This window comes from Myodes glareolus, chromosome 5 (genome assembly GCF_982192425.1).
Source record: "Myodes glareolus chromosome 5, mMyoGla1.1, whole genome shotgun sequence".
Classification (NCBI taxonomy): domain Eukaryota; kingdom Metazoa; phylum Chordata; class Mammalia; order Rodentia; family Cricetidae; genus Myodes; species Myodes glareolus.
The window spans coordinates 38,180,567-38,196,221 of NC_142030.1; the positions used below are offsets into that span (position 1 = coordinate 38,180,567).

Below are 15,655 nucleotides of genomic sequence, written 5' to 3' on the forward strand. Positions count from 1 at the left end.
AAAAAAAAAAAAGCAATCAAGCATGTCACATCTCCTGCACCTGTTATTGCGTGCTCAGTCATTTTCACTGTTTACATTTTATTTTCCCTTAGTGTGTCAGAAGAGTGTTGAACTTGGTCTCCCAGGTCACTAACTCAGACTTCACAACAGCAACTGTGATTTATGCCACCTACTGAACTGCTATACTGTTGTGGGGAATCCTGTTCTATAGCTCTAGAGAGCAGTGGTTCCCTAAGCACCCTCATCATCATCTCCCTGCACTGCTGTAAGGCTGGCAGTTCAGCTTTCTGTTCATCTGGGTGTTGGCTATAATTTTTCTTTCTCAGGATTGGAATTCCATTCTGGCTGCAGAAGTATCCCAAGTGCCAGAAGCACCACAAGAAAGTCTAACAGTCTCTACTCCTACGGTAACAAAGGACAATACAATACCCTCAGTGCTTCATTTCAACAACTTGTAAGTCCCCTGTGGCCTCCAGAGCTTCCCACTGTGAGTGGTTTCAGCAAGATATGTTAGGGCAGAACACTTCTGCCATAGGCAGAACATGATTGAAACGAGTGTTCTAATTCTAAGCCATAGATTTGAGTTTCTTCTGTGATTAATCAAAAGAATAACCAGCCCAAAGTAGTGCAGATCTTAAAATACTGAAACCCTCAGTAATTTATAGAATCTCAATGGCTATGTCATCCAAGGTAATTCAAGATCCATGAATCAGGGAAATAAACACATGCTCATTCCCCTTTTCAGGGAATTAAAAGAAGAAGAAAAAATAGTCCAAGCAAAGACAAACTGACTGATGCAGGAGTGAGAAGCAAGCACACTTGGAACAAACACATTCGGCTTCTGGAAAATTCTCCCTCTGTTCTAGCACCATGGATAAAAAGGAATTCAACCGTTCTTTGTATGTTCACCCTGGCTCTGGAGAAGCCTGGGACACCACACAAATGTGTACTGACAGGGAATCTTCAGATCTCTGAAGCCATTCTTTCCAGAACAGCAGGACTCCCAGTCAACCCCACCCCCAAGGGTGTCTTTGTTTCTCTTACTAATTCCTAATACAGAAACCCTGTAGATGCCATACCTAACCAGAGACAAGAGTCCTTGTGCACATAGACTGTCTAAAACGCCACCTTGCTGGTTACAGGGACACACAGAGAGAGAAAGAAAAACTGAAATTAGGAGTCAAAAAGTAGTATAGTTCATTCAGAAGGTTATTACTTTCCCAGAATTGACCTTAAATTAGTTATCAAATTAATACATTATACTGTTTTACAAAACAAATATGTTTCTCTAAATTTATTTATTCAAAATGAGGCAAAGTGAGGGAAAACTAAGGTATTCAAATACACACACATACACACACACTACATTTAGATAAAGGTATACGATATTTCTGAATCATACTGAACTATATTTAAGGTCCACATAATAAGGTTTTAAACATTTAATTTATAAGTAAAAAAAAAATCTTACACCAACAGAGAGTGACTCTAAGCCTCAGGACTCAGCTGAGATTAAGAAACCTTGACCTAATAATTATCAAACTAGTTACAATGCAGACATTCACACACATGCATCTGGAGACTTATGGACCTTAACTTACCATTGTCAAGAGGCGTGTCCTCCGGCAAATCCACATCCAGCATAAGGTCATCATCCTCAAGGTCACATGACTCAAGATTATTCAGAATATCCTGTGAATAACAGCAGTAAAACACTATGATCTCACCCAAGAGATACAAATATAACTAACTTCGTTTTGAAAGTATCATCATTTAATAACTTGGATTTATTCAATAATTATACTATAAGAATAAAATAGTTCTAATTTTTAAAAGCATTTTTAAGAATTCATCTGTACTTATACTTTGAATTTTGGATTCCCCTGCCCAGAAAGGGGAACAGCAAGATGCAGGTGACATAAAGGGGGAAATAGAAAAACAAGGAAGGATCTTTAAGTCAGGGATAGAAAGGGAAGGTACTACTGAAGCAAAAAGGCAGGAAAATAGGGGCTGGAGAGATGGCTCAGAGGTTAAGAGCATTGCCTGCTCTTCCAAAGGTCCTGAGTTCAATTCCCAGCAACCACATGGTGGCTCACAATCATCTGAAATGAGGCCTGGTGCCCTCTTCTGGACTGAAGAAAGAATACTGTATACATAATAAGCAAATAAATAAATACTAAAAAACAAAGGCAGGAAAATAACAGTAAGCATGTTTGAAAAAGAATATAGAAAGTCACTATTTTATAGTTACCTAAAATTATACATAATGCAAATAAGTATATGTCTATGCATACATTATACAGTTTGAATGAGGTTATACCACGTGGAATGATTAATACTCTCCACAAGAACCACAAGAACAAAAGCCCTAGTGCAAACATGAGAAACCTGAGTTCTTGGCCAAGAGTCCAAGAGATTCCCAAAACACCACAGTATATTGTTGTTGCCCTTGGTTACCTCCAAAAGTTGGAAGTAAACCCCAACTGCTGAAGACAGCATGGGTTTTGGACATAGAACTCAAAGGATTTGAGCGGGAAGTGACCCGAAAGCCTCTTTCCTGAGGACGAGGTACTCCAGTACAAGGAGCCATGGGATCTGCTACAGGAGAGAAACAAGCTGTGTCATCTATGAACCACAGCAAAGCCCAGCATGGCAAGCTAAGGTACAGCTGTGCCTCCCATACCCTGCGGTAACCACAAGCCATGTAATGGGAAGGAAATCCTGGTATTGTGACCAACTATTCATACATAGTGAGATTACAGATTACAGGTGAGAGACTGCTGCCACCTTCCTAAACCAGTATAATTCTTAACTGCATTATCAATACTTATTCTTTTTTATTTTGCTCTATTTGTGTTTTCAAGACAGGGTTTCTCTGTATAGCCCTGGCTGTTGTAGAACTCACTTTGTAGGCCAGGCTGTTCTCAAACTCAGATCCACCTGCCTCTGCCTCCTGAGTGCTGAGATTAAAGGCGTGCACCATCACCACCTGTCCTAAATAATAAATCTTACACCCAACAGATAGGTAAGCATAGTTCACCTCTCATCCAAGAAGCTTCTTTTTGCAGCAGGAGATCATTACAGGAACCACAACTAGTCAAACATGCAGAAAACAACTGACTGTGGGCACCAACCCAAAGTGACACCCTAAAACACAACTCTTGCAACTAAGGCCTAAGGAACATCACAGAAGAGAGAGCATAGTACCAGAAAGTCTGTTGTGAGACTGTGCCTTATGACTATGAGAAAGAAGCTATACCTATGAAATATCAATAACATGGTGCCTAAACAAGAACTTAACAATTTCAACACCAACTGACAGGGCACCACCACTAGATGAAGAAACCCGAGCAATAAACACCTCATTAGTTATCCAGTACTGAGTGTGATGGCCTTCTGTACACTGAGAATATATGTTGCTTTTATTGATTGATGAATAAAGCTGTTTTGGCCTATAGCAAGGTAGAATATAGCTAGGCGGAAAAGCCAAACTAAATACAGAAAAGAAAGTGGGGTGTGTGTGTGTGGTGGGAAGACACCAGAAGCTGTTGGTGAAGCAATATGCGAGGTAACAAGTCATAAGCCTCGTGGCAAAATATAAAATAATAGAAATGTGTTAATTTAAAAGTAAGAGCTAGTTAGTAATAAGTCTGAGCCATCAGTCAAACTTTTAAAATTAATTTAAGTCTGTGAGTGTTTATTCAGGAACTGGTAGGCACCCAACATCTAGCAAGGATCCACATAAGACCTGAAAAAAAGGTTAGAACCCTTAAAAACAGAAGAAACAGAGCTGCACTGAACTTCCTACTCTCACAGTCTCGTGCCAGCAGCAGCGCAGGGACATACATGTATCCCAACAGCTGCCTGCAGGATGCAGCCAGGTGCCATGTGCTAATGAGTGGCACAGGTTTCTGCAGTCTCACACAGGCCTCAGTACAGAGCAGCTAATCAGCCCCAGCCCAGGATGCGTGACAGATGTTTGTGGGATGGCTGCAAGCCACCTAATGCAGTATTGGGGGAGAGGGTAAGAGTGAACCTCATTGCTACTTCTGCCATATTGAAAAGCTAAGTGGGGCAGAACCAGCAGTCAAAGCAGCCACTTTGATCCTAGTCATGCCCAGCTGCCAGTTTAAAACAATGATCAAAAAATATCAAAAAATATTACAGCTACTCAATAAAGACAGAATCAGACCAATAAATAAATAAATAAATTTTTTTAAAAACCTCTAAATGGGTCACAGTGTGCTTAAAAACTGTATATAGGCTTGGGAGAGAAGAAAAATAGTATAGACAATAATAAAAAAAAAAAAGTCTTCAAGGAAATACTAAAAATAATATAAAAGAAAAAAGCAATTAAAGATGGAAAACACACAAGGATTCTGGATCCTATATAGTATTGTGTTGATTCTGAATTTTTTGATGGCTGATGGACAAGAGACAGCTGCTGAGAGACAGGAATGAGAGACTAACAAAATATAGCAACCTAAATATTTCAAAAATCCCTTAGCTTTAAAACAGAAGTAAAAAAATACATTTGTAAAATGAAACTTAAAAGATGCATTGCTTTAAAGAAGCGGTTTTGGTTTTGTTTCCACAGGAAACAAGAGGCTATGAATTCGCTCCAGGTTATGATCCTGAAACTTGACAGGTGATATCTATCAACAAAGGTTATCACTGGTCCTCCCAGGACTTGGTCATTATCTCAAAATTTTATCAGGGACCCCTAAAGATATTTCATCCACAGAAAGCAGAAAGCAGTCTGGAGTAAACAACATACACATTCCCAAGAGCTGGGGCATGTAGTATGGATTCTTGGGCTATTTGATAGGTTATGGATGTTTGTTATATTATATTTAGGGAAATATAGGAATAGAGAATAAAAATACAACTATTAATCTCAGATATTTTGCATTGGCATTATTTTGGTATAATGATACAAATTTAAAGTTAATTTTGCTACACTGTAAATATACTTCTATTTTTGTTTAAAGTATTTTTGTATATTGATACAAATTCAAGGTTATTGTCTTTATATTGCACATCTGTTCCGATTTTTGCTTAAGATATTACCTATACAATTTGATAATTATGTAATATGAAGTTTTAGTCCTAAAAACTATTTGAGATCATAAAAAAAACAGGCTAATAGTCACCCCTACCTATAAACCTGTTAATTAGATTTTCAAGGTAATACAGAGATATATTTCAAATAGACAGGTAATCTTCAAACACTTCAGAGACCTACAGAATATGGCAATTAAAATGTTCTAAGAACTTAGACTTTTCTCAACATAAGATACATTTGTTTCTGGCAGCATTAATTACTTCAAAGAGGAAGACTGGCATTGAAGAAACTCATTATGGAGTTTGCCTTCAAAGTAACAAGCCTAGTCATTTGGGAAACTGCTCATGCTGGACTGCTGATAGTATGCTGTATAAACAGGACAGGCAGGGCCCACAGAAAAATGATCACTAAACTTTGCCAAAACAAGGCGGTATGGTCCTTCAGGGTTCCTGCTTCACAGAAGAAACTGACAGACATTCTGCAGGACACAGAGGGAAATGACTGATATACTGCCAATATAGGCAAAAGAGTCTTTCAAATTTCCTGCTTCGTGGAAAAGTCCATCAGCCTGTATGCTGAAGATGAATGCCCCAACATTACAGGAGAACTCTGGATGACTGTTCAGGGAGCCAGATATCTCTGTCATTTCTTGGCGCAGGAGAATTGTCTGTATTCTGTCAATCATGTTTTAAATAAACGCTGATTGGCCAGGCAGGAAGTATAGGTGTGTCAACCAGACAGGAAGTAGAGGTGGGGCGATGAGAACAGGAGTATTCTGGGAAGTAGGAAGCTCCCTCCACAGTTCTGCCCAGATCACCGAAGAAGCAAGATGTGAGCTGCCCCGCTGAGAAAGGTACCAAGCCATGTGGCTAACATAGATAAGAATAATGGGTTAATATAAGCTACAAGAGTTAATAAGTAGCCTGGGCTAATGGGCCAATCAGTTTTATAACTTATGGAGATCTCTGTGTGATTTTCTTTGGGGTTTGCCGGCTGTGGGGTACCAGGCGGGACAGAAACCCCAACAAGCAGGCCCCTTCATGTTACAATTTCTAGAGTTTTGAAAATTGCTTACAATGCACTTCCTGTTTACTTAGATAATATTATATCATTCTGGGGTCTTTGATGGAGTTGAAAACTAGATAGTTATAATTATAGTTTTCCTTAGTTATGATAAAAGATAAATAGATATAAAACTTTAGATTAACAAAAATAGAATATTTTAATTTTTCCAAATACAAATACAATACTAAATATTGTAACTATAATTCTTGCTGTATAACCTTTTAGTTATATGTAATTGTACAATGTTAATGTTAAAAACTTCCTTCTTAATTAAACAGAAAAGGGGAGAGGATGTGGGGTGATATTCTGTAAGCTGTGAATATCTGTTGCTTTATTGGTTGATAAATAAAGCTGCTTTGGCCTATGGTAGAGCAGAATATAGCTAGGTAGGAAAGCCAAACTCAATACAGCAAGAAAGAAGGGCAGAGTTGGGGGAGATGCTAGCAGTTGCCAGAGAAGCAAGATGTGAGGTAACAAGTCACAAACCATGTGGCAAAACATAAAATAATAGAAATGTATTAATTTAAAAGTAAGAGCAAGTTAGTAAAAAGCCTGAGCCATCTGTCAAACTTTATAATTAATATATGCCTCTGAGTGTTTAATTGGGAACTGGCGGGTGGGAGAGAAAATTCCAGTTACATGAGTGGTCAGTCTTGAAAAATATACATGCAGGCAACACTAAATAGATTCAGCAGGATACAGTTCTGTGTTGATTCATGTGGATGCATATATAATAACAATGGTTACAGAAAAGGCCATGAATTAGGGGGAACATGACTCCTGGTAAGGAGGACAGAGAAGGGATAATATAATTAACTTTAATTAAAATTTTTAAATCATATATAATTCTCTATAAAAAACATCTGACTGTGTTAAGTCTGAGTATGTGTCAAACTAAATGGCATTGGGTGTCTCTAGCTAAAAATGACAGTTAAGGCCAGAGAAACAAATCAAAGCCATTAAAGCATGGTATTCTAAGTTCAGAGCAGGGCCAAATGAGGTATACCCAAACAAGAAAAGCAATACTACCAACAATTGCTAAAATGGTATCTAGCTTTCAGTATTAACAATGCTGTACATGTCACAAGAATGAAAATAGTCAGCAGTAATGGTATTTGACACCAAGTCTTAGGGCCTTAGTCAATCCCCAGGGCCCACATTGTGGAAGCAGAAAACCAACTCCCACTAGCAGTCCTTGGACCGATATACATGTACTGTGGTACATATGCACAAGCACACACACACACACACACATGCATCATTACACACACAAACACACTCTAAATAAAGGTGAAAAAGTTTACAACTAAACTATAATTGCTTTATCTGGGTGTTTTTATATAATTTTGTTTTATAATTAAAAAGTTTTTTAAATACCCTTAAAATACAGGATATGAGCATGCTATAATGAAAAACTGATAGAATAATTATAACCCCGAGGATTTACTAACGCCTACAAGAGACTATACAAAGTAAAAGTCATAATAGTAGGGAGAGAAGAAAGTATCAATATTTAATGCTTAGCAATGAATTACATAAGCTATTTCTCGAATCTGTTTTATTTTATATAATGATGCTCTGTGAAATGAGAGAAGTCGAGGAGGAAATATTGGAGGGGATTAAGTATGCACAGATGTCTACATATCTCAAAGAACACTTATCTCGGAGAGAATAAATAAACCATTCTATTAGATCATATGTGCTTATGTTCTTATTCTCTTTGGTATTTCTGTAGCATAAATATATTCTTCTTACTAGATTTATTTAAGAGTAAGACTCCATATTAAATAAAAGTTTTCCTCTCAGTGACAGTAAGGAAGTTCAAATCATGTAAACCCTGGCCTTGCATATGACTATAAAGCATATCACCAATAGTTTCACGAATAAAATGGTAATACATATGAAGAACTACTCTACAACAAGGAAAACACAGGGAAACAAGAATAAATGATTGTCAAGAACTGAGAAGTTGTTATTTGAATCAAAGAAATGTTATCGTGGCTACAATACAGAAAACAGACATCAATGGGGGCTGAGAAAACAGTGCTGTGGCCACTGTAGAATCCATAGGACATATGCTGACCTGCCAGTGCTGGTGAGAACAAAGCAGTCCTGGTACACACCCTGGGGAGCGCAAACATAATATCAACGTTACATGAGAAGCTAAGTCATGGTGACTTTGGACTTAAAAACTGATGCCTACGAACTAACACAAAGTGAAGAACCAGCGGGGTGGTGGTGACACATGCCTTTAATCACATCACCTGGGAAACAGAGGCAAGTAGATCTCCTGATCTACAAAACAAATCACAGGGCAGCCAGCAGTACACAGAGAAACCATGTGTCAGAAAATAAAAAAGAGAGAGAAGAAGAAAAGAAAAAGACAAAGGTGAAGAACCATTTTGATGAAACTAGAAAATAAAAGACTGACCTCCCCCCCTCCAAAAAAAAAAAGGTCAGATAGAGTAGGAAAATAAAGAATTAATACTTTTAGAACTCAGTAATTTTGATGTGCCTATTCCACCTTTGAGAAGACATGTCTCTAGCAGACAAACGAAAATAGAGGCCTGTTAGGAAGATTTACAGCACAGGAGTCATCAACAAATTAATGAAAGCTGAAAGATAATGACTCTGTCTCATAATTACCCTTTTTACTTTAATAGTCCATGAGAAAAAAGCCAAAAAAAAAAGATGAAAAAAAAATAAGGATGTGCATTACTCTCCATTATCTGCACAAGGTAAGAAGAACTACATTACTATAGAAAGAGAGGCCATGTGTGTGGAGAGGGGCCATGGCTGCTGCAGTCTCTCTCCCTGCACTTGGAGTCAGCATCTACCTGCTCCTGCTTTTGTTTATTATCTCCACTTTTTGGTTATGTGCACATCTCTGTGCTAAGAGGGTGTGACACATGAGTGAAGTCTTTCTCCTCTGAACTCATAATGCACATCTGTCAAAGCAGACTGATTTTGTATGCGTCCTTGTATTTTCTGATGCTGTATGCCATCACATCCCAATGAACTGTGTGACCACTCTCTTGGCTGATACTGCCCTGACTACCAGAGCTATAAATTAAGGTAGTATAATTCTTGAAACTTCGCTAACCCTTTTCAAACTATGTAGTTTGTTTTCCCTAATGTATGTACTGACTCTGTCTCTATTCACAAAGGTTTTGGCTGGTATTACTCTAAATGACACATCATTTAAATGTAGACTGAAGTCACCACAACATGACATCTCAGGCCCCATAAACACCACATGACTCCACTTTCTTATTTAATTCTCTTTTCATTTCTTTGTTCAATTCTGCTCTTTAGATACCCTGCGTACATTCCATTAGATGTACACTTAGGTATCTTTTGAGATACTGTTTTTGTTACTTCTAGTTCCTAACTAGCTATCAAGTTATAGAGACTTTTGCTTTGCTTTCTTTTGTTTTAGAGACATGGTCTCACTTTATAGAGCTGACTTGGTGTGGTCCTCCTGAGAAGTGTGGGTACAGTGGTATATTATTTGCATTTTGACAAATAAATCTTGCCTGAAGACCAGAGGCAAAGCTAAAGCTACTAAAGGTCAGTCAATGATAAGACACACCTTCAATCCCAGGATTTGGGAGACAAAGGCAGAAGGATCTCTGTGAGTTCAAGGCCACCCTGGGCTACACAAGATCACTGCAAAAATAAATCCAGGTGGCAGTGATCTACACCTTTAATCCTAGTACTAGGGAGTCATATGCCCTTAATCCCAGGACCAGGGGAATATAAAATAAGAAGTTTAGTCTGCTTAGCTTGTGGTCGCCCAACCTTAGTAGAGGTTAAGACTTTTCTAGTGGCTTCGCTGCCTTGCTATTCGGGTTTTTGGGTTGAACCCCAATTTCAGTCTCTGGGTTTTTATTATTCATGCTACATGTGGGAATTATAAGGAAAAGGAAAAATAAAAATTTTATATATTCACCTTGTCCTTATAAAAATCACAAATATTAGTATTCAAAGATTCCAAGAGATAGATATGCTCTATAAACTATGATGTCACTTGAAAATAAAATTTCAATTGTTCTTTGTACCTTATTGTATTGGCAGAACTTTTGTTCAACAGGCATATGCTGCACAAACCATTGGTACCAATGCAGACTACATATATTAATACAACAGAGGTCTCCTAAGATTATACTGCCTGATGAACTGTAGCCTTCTTAGTTTATTCAAGTACACTCTATGATATTCACCAAAACAATATCTACCTAACAAGATGTTCTCACGACATCTTCCCATCAGTAAGCAACAAATAAGTCTATGTTGAGTAAGAGTGGTGAAGCTCCATTCACTCATTGCCAAATAAGCATATTCTCAATATAACCGGTGCTTTCAAACTGCTTTTGAGGCCCACAAGGTAAATAAAAGCATAATGAAAGCCTGGCGTTTCTACCCCCATTTTGCATTTGTCTCCCTTATTTTAAAGCAGACTGTTCCTTGGCTTTACACAGGCATGACAGTCACTCAAGGATAGAAATGACCCCAAGGCAGGTCTTCTCCACCTATCTAGTAAGACTCATGGGAAGGGCCAGCCATAACCTGGAGGTCAAGCTAGAGCTGACCAGGCCAAGCCTTATCTATGGGAGCCCAATGATGATGGGGGCAGTATGTGTACCTTTGGCTGTTTAAACCGATATATGCTTTGGCTCTTTGCTTTTCTTCTTCAAAGAACTGGAAGAGCATCACTCTTCCTTGAAGTCTCTCTTTGTTGTCACCCCCTTTTACAGAGTTATGGGAAGTCCCAGAGCAAGACCAAAGGAAGGTGGCATTTATAGGAGAAGCAAAGCTCTCAGAATTGTGTACAATTCCTTCATTGTTGCTCTCTGTTTGGGCCTCTTGTGAATATTTCATCTGGTCTCCTTCCATTTGTTTGTAATCAGAAGTGGGATCAGTGCCAGAATGATTTTACTACTATTAGTTTTGCTTTATGTATTTAAAGTTCTGGTTTAACCTTTACACTGTCCCTGCCTTCTTGTGGATTGGTCTTTACCAAGATCTAATTATTCATCTTATTCCATGAGTGTGCATGTGTGTGTGTGTGTGTGTGTGTGTGTGTGTGTGTGTGTGTGTATACAGGATGAGTATAGAGGTCGGAGGACAGTTTGTGGGAATCCATTCTCTCCTTCTAGAATGTGGGTTCTGAAGAACTGAATTCTGCTTGTCAGGCTGGAGGCAAACATCTTTACCGCCCCAGGCCATTTAACTGGCCCCGGGATGCTTCTTTTTAATGCAGCTATGACTATTAAAATTATAAATTGCATCTTGTACTTTAACTAAAATATGTAGCCTTGAATTAGCAGTGTTCAGATTAGTGCTATGATACTTTTTATGAATACTAAGAGATCACAGCAAATAAAATTACCTAATCTTCCTCTTGACAGTCAAAGGGTCAATGAAGTAGCAAAAGAAAAAAGAAACCCAGATGTAAGAGCAAATATGTAGAGGGTTAAGAGTAGGTTACAGGACAGTCGAGTCTGGGAACACTCGGGGCAAAGACTCAAAGACCCAGAATGTCAGCCTTCTCCTAGCGTGTTGCAGAGAGCAGCACAACTCAGATTCAAGCAGAACTGAAGTAGAAACTGAAGACAAGAACAAAAGGTGGCTATGCCTTATTGGCTGGCCATAATTAACCTTACACACATATCTGCAATACCAAGTGATAGCCACACCAAAATTTATATTATACTTTGTAAAATGACCAGCATAATGCTACTAAAGAAAAATTTGCCCCTATTCAAGGAAAATTCAAACCCCTAAAAAGAAAACAAAGTGATAAAATAACTGAACTGGCAGAAAGACTTTAAAGTACTTTTGTTAAAAGTTTTCAAAGACCAAGAAGGAGAATTAAATAAACATAAGAAATTTAAATATGACCCAGAGAGATAATAATATGAAATCAATTCAAAACACAGACAAGAGGAGTTGCAGAGAGACCTCAGCAGTCAGAGCACTTGCTGGTTTTCCAGAGGGCCTGGGTTCAATTCCCACCACCTAGATGGTGGTTCACAGCCATCTATAGCTCTAGATACAGAGAACACAAAATCCTCTTCTGACCTCCAAGGGCACCAGGCACATATTTGATATTCAGACATACATACAGGCAAAATACCCATATACATAAAATAAAAACATATACAAATTGTCAAAGTAAACAAAAGAATCAGCATCTTCTAGGCTTTCTACTATTCCAAGCAGAGAAAAGCTGAGTGGACTTGTTTAGATCCTTTAATGCTTCAGAATCATCATGGAATGTTGGCTGTACACCCACCTACCCACTGGTGTAACCAACAGAGCAGCATAAAGGCCTTTGTTTGGGAGACTAAAGAAACAGTTCATTCCAAAACATACTTGTAAACTGGATTCCCAGCAAACACATAAAAAGCCAGGCATGGTGGTGCACACTTTCAATCCCAGCACACTGGAAATGGAAACAGGAGGATCCCTGGAGCTCAATGGCCAGCTAGCCCAGCTGAGCACCAGGTTCAGCGAGAAATCCTATCCCCCACTCTCCAAATTCAGTGAAGAGCAAGTGAAAGGGGAGGAGGAAAGAAAAACAAGAAAACACGTACATGAGATACCACACACGCACACACTACACAAGACCTTAGTTTCAAATCCATCAGTGTCTGGTATTTTCAGACCACTGCTTAACAAACAGCAGTCCCTACAAACATTAGACTCTTGACACTCCTTCTCCCCACCCCTACCTGTTTTTACCAATATTTTTAGGTCAATTTTGACATCTTCAAGATTCAAGGAGAACTGAGACAGAATGTGGTAAGATCTCAGTCTTTTGCTTGATTCTACAGAAGTACACTTATGGCAGAAGTGATTTCATACAAAGTGGACCCTTCATCAGCATTTACTGAGTGAAACCCTGTTAAGAATCATATTCAATAGATGAATATCCCAGTTTGGCATGACATGCATATGAAATACAGCCACTTTATTGGGGGTCTTTCCACTCAGAGCAGAAAGACAGCTCCTTTTCATGCAAACAAACTCTCCAATAGCTTTTATCTAGCCCATCAGCCACTGTCTCGCAGCTTTCTCCAGTTCAGAGCTACCTCAGGAATAACCAGCTATGCTTCTGAATCCTATACAGACACCTATGCTTGCTCAGTAGCAAGCTCTGCCATCTGGGTCCTGTATTAACCCTAATATTTCTTTTACTACAAAACAGTTAAAACTTCTAAATTAGTCACCTTCATACCTATTTTAATAATGATATTTCCAGACACTCATGATACAGAGCTGAAAACTAAGACAGCACCTTTCCAAAACACCTGGCTCCTTTCCAAAACACCTGGCTCCAGGAGTTTTTTAGTTTACCCTCCCACCAACTGCATACCTCCCAGGACTGTCACTTTGACAGTACTGTCCAGTGCTCAGTAGTAATCTTTCCCACTGGGATGGGGGTGGTAGTCACGGACCCAAATGGCCAACATCATCACAATCAGTCCCAGAGCTCGCCATGGCTTTCATTACAAAAGATGATACCTCAGGACTGTATACTTCATTTCTTACTAGTCTGCCTTTCATGTTCTACCCGGAAGAGCAATCTCTACAAGAATAAGATCTTAATCCTTTAACTTTTAGTAACAGAGCACAATGATGCTATAATTTCACAGCACAGTGATCAGAAAGTCATCCAAGAATCAAAGGGACCTATCTCATCTGCCACCTTTCAGCCTCTCTTCATAAAACACATGTTCCGGTGAATTAGGGTTGATACTCAGAGTCAACTTTTTCCTGATACCTACTACAATGATTTTTGGCACCATCTATAGTTAGGAAAATGTTACGGGGCACAGACTTCCACAGAAACCATACTTGAGATACTAACTGCAAGGTGAAGGTTTCCCAAAAGTCTAACTGGGATTTGACAATTTGGTAGAACTCAAAGAATTCAGAAAAGTGATATATTTATGATTAGAATGAGGGTCAAAAAACAAGCACACACACACCCCAAGAAAGAGTCACATAAGGCAAAGTCTGGGATGGTCATGAATTCAAAGCATCCATGTCTTCTAATGAAGCCAGTACGTGTCATCTCCATGGCACACTGATACAAAACAACACACACAGGGCACTGCTAACAAAGATGCCACCCACGACCCAGTGTCCGGGGGCTTTTATTGGAATTGTCTTACAAAATCAAGGCTGATTAAATTACTGTCCACATGACTGAACCCTACCTCCAGCACTTTCTCTTTATCTCCCAGAGGCCAGCCTAATGCAGGATTCAAAGCAACTCTTTTTGCAGTGTTTGCTAATTCTGGCAGAGCAGACCTCTAGGACTAAGCTACCTAATTAGCATAAACTCCCAGAGACCACAATGAATTATCAAGCTGGAAATTCCAAAAATGCAGAGGTTCCCACACAGAAAAAGAAATGCAAACTGAGGTTCCAAAGCTATCCATGACTATAAGAGTCTGATTCTTCTAAGTCAATCCAATAAACTGTCATCCAAATAAACAGTACAGTCAGTTAAAATATTCAGTGGCTTAGAAACATCTAATGAAAAAAAAAAAAGTTGATGGATTACAGCAAGTTTAGATGTGAGCTGTATAACCCAGAGTGGGTACAATCTTTTTTGTGGAGCATGTGAAATTTGTATAGAAGCATGTTCTTTGTCCTTTTCCTAGAGCCATAAAAGCATTAAAAGTAATCTCTATAGGATTTTAAGATGTAACTTTCAAAAAGTCATAGGGTATTTTTATAAAATCTTAAAAGGAGGATCTTTATAGATCCTGAAAAACGTTAGTGTGACCTGCCAATCATCAATGGTGTAGAGCAAATCATTTACCTCTATTTCATTTAGTAAAAAAATAACTTCTGTAGGTTTTTTATCAGTAAGAGAATATTTCTATGAGCCAATGCCTTAGCAGCCACATTATTTAGTAAGTTAATAGTCTGCTCTGTTTCAGGTGTTACTTTTTTTATTCATCTATTTATTTCACATCCCAGCTGCAGCCTCCCCACCTTATCTTCCCCCTCATTTCCCAATCCCCTTCTCTTCCATCTCCATACAGGAAGGGCAGATATCCCATGAGTATCAATAAGACATGGCATTTCAAGTTGCAGTACGACTAAGCATGTCCCCATGTATTAAGGTTGGGCAAGGTGAACAATAATGTTCCAGAAGTCAGTAAAAGAGTAGGAGACAGGCCCTGTTGCCACTGTTAGGAGTCCCACAAGAAGACCAAGCTATGGTGCAGGATAATTGTCTGTATTCTGTATTCTGTCAATCATGTTTTAAATAAATGCTGATTGGCCAGGCAGGAAGTATAGGTGGGAAAACCAGACAGGAAGTAGAGGTGGAGCAAAGAGAACAGGAGTATTCTGGGAAGAAGGAGGCCCATTCCTCGGCAGTCCTGCCCAGACCACGGAAGAAGCAGAATGTGACCTGCCCTGCTGAAAACGGTACTGAGCCATGTGGCTAACACAGATAAGAATAATGGGTTAATATAAGTTATAAGAGTTAATAAGAAG

The 15,655-nt window shown here is 38.8% G+C and overlaps 1 protein-coding gene across 6 annotated transcripts in view; it reads right to left on the bottom strand.

The window, feature by feature from the left end:
- The window catches only part of Ccser2 (coiled-coil serine rich protein 2), a 117,451-nt gene that overhangs the window by 66,889 nt on the left and 34,907 nt on the right, over nt 1-15,655 (bottom strand). For all 6 annotated transcript variants that reach the window (XM_087906272.1, XM_048420781.3, XM_087906274.1 and 3 more), the window contains one exon: nt 1,602-1,692. In XM_087906272.1, the coding sequence (XP_087762398.1) occupies nt 1,602-1,692 (91 nt within the window). The remainder of the gene's footprint in view (nt 1-1,601; nt 1,693-15,655) is intronic.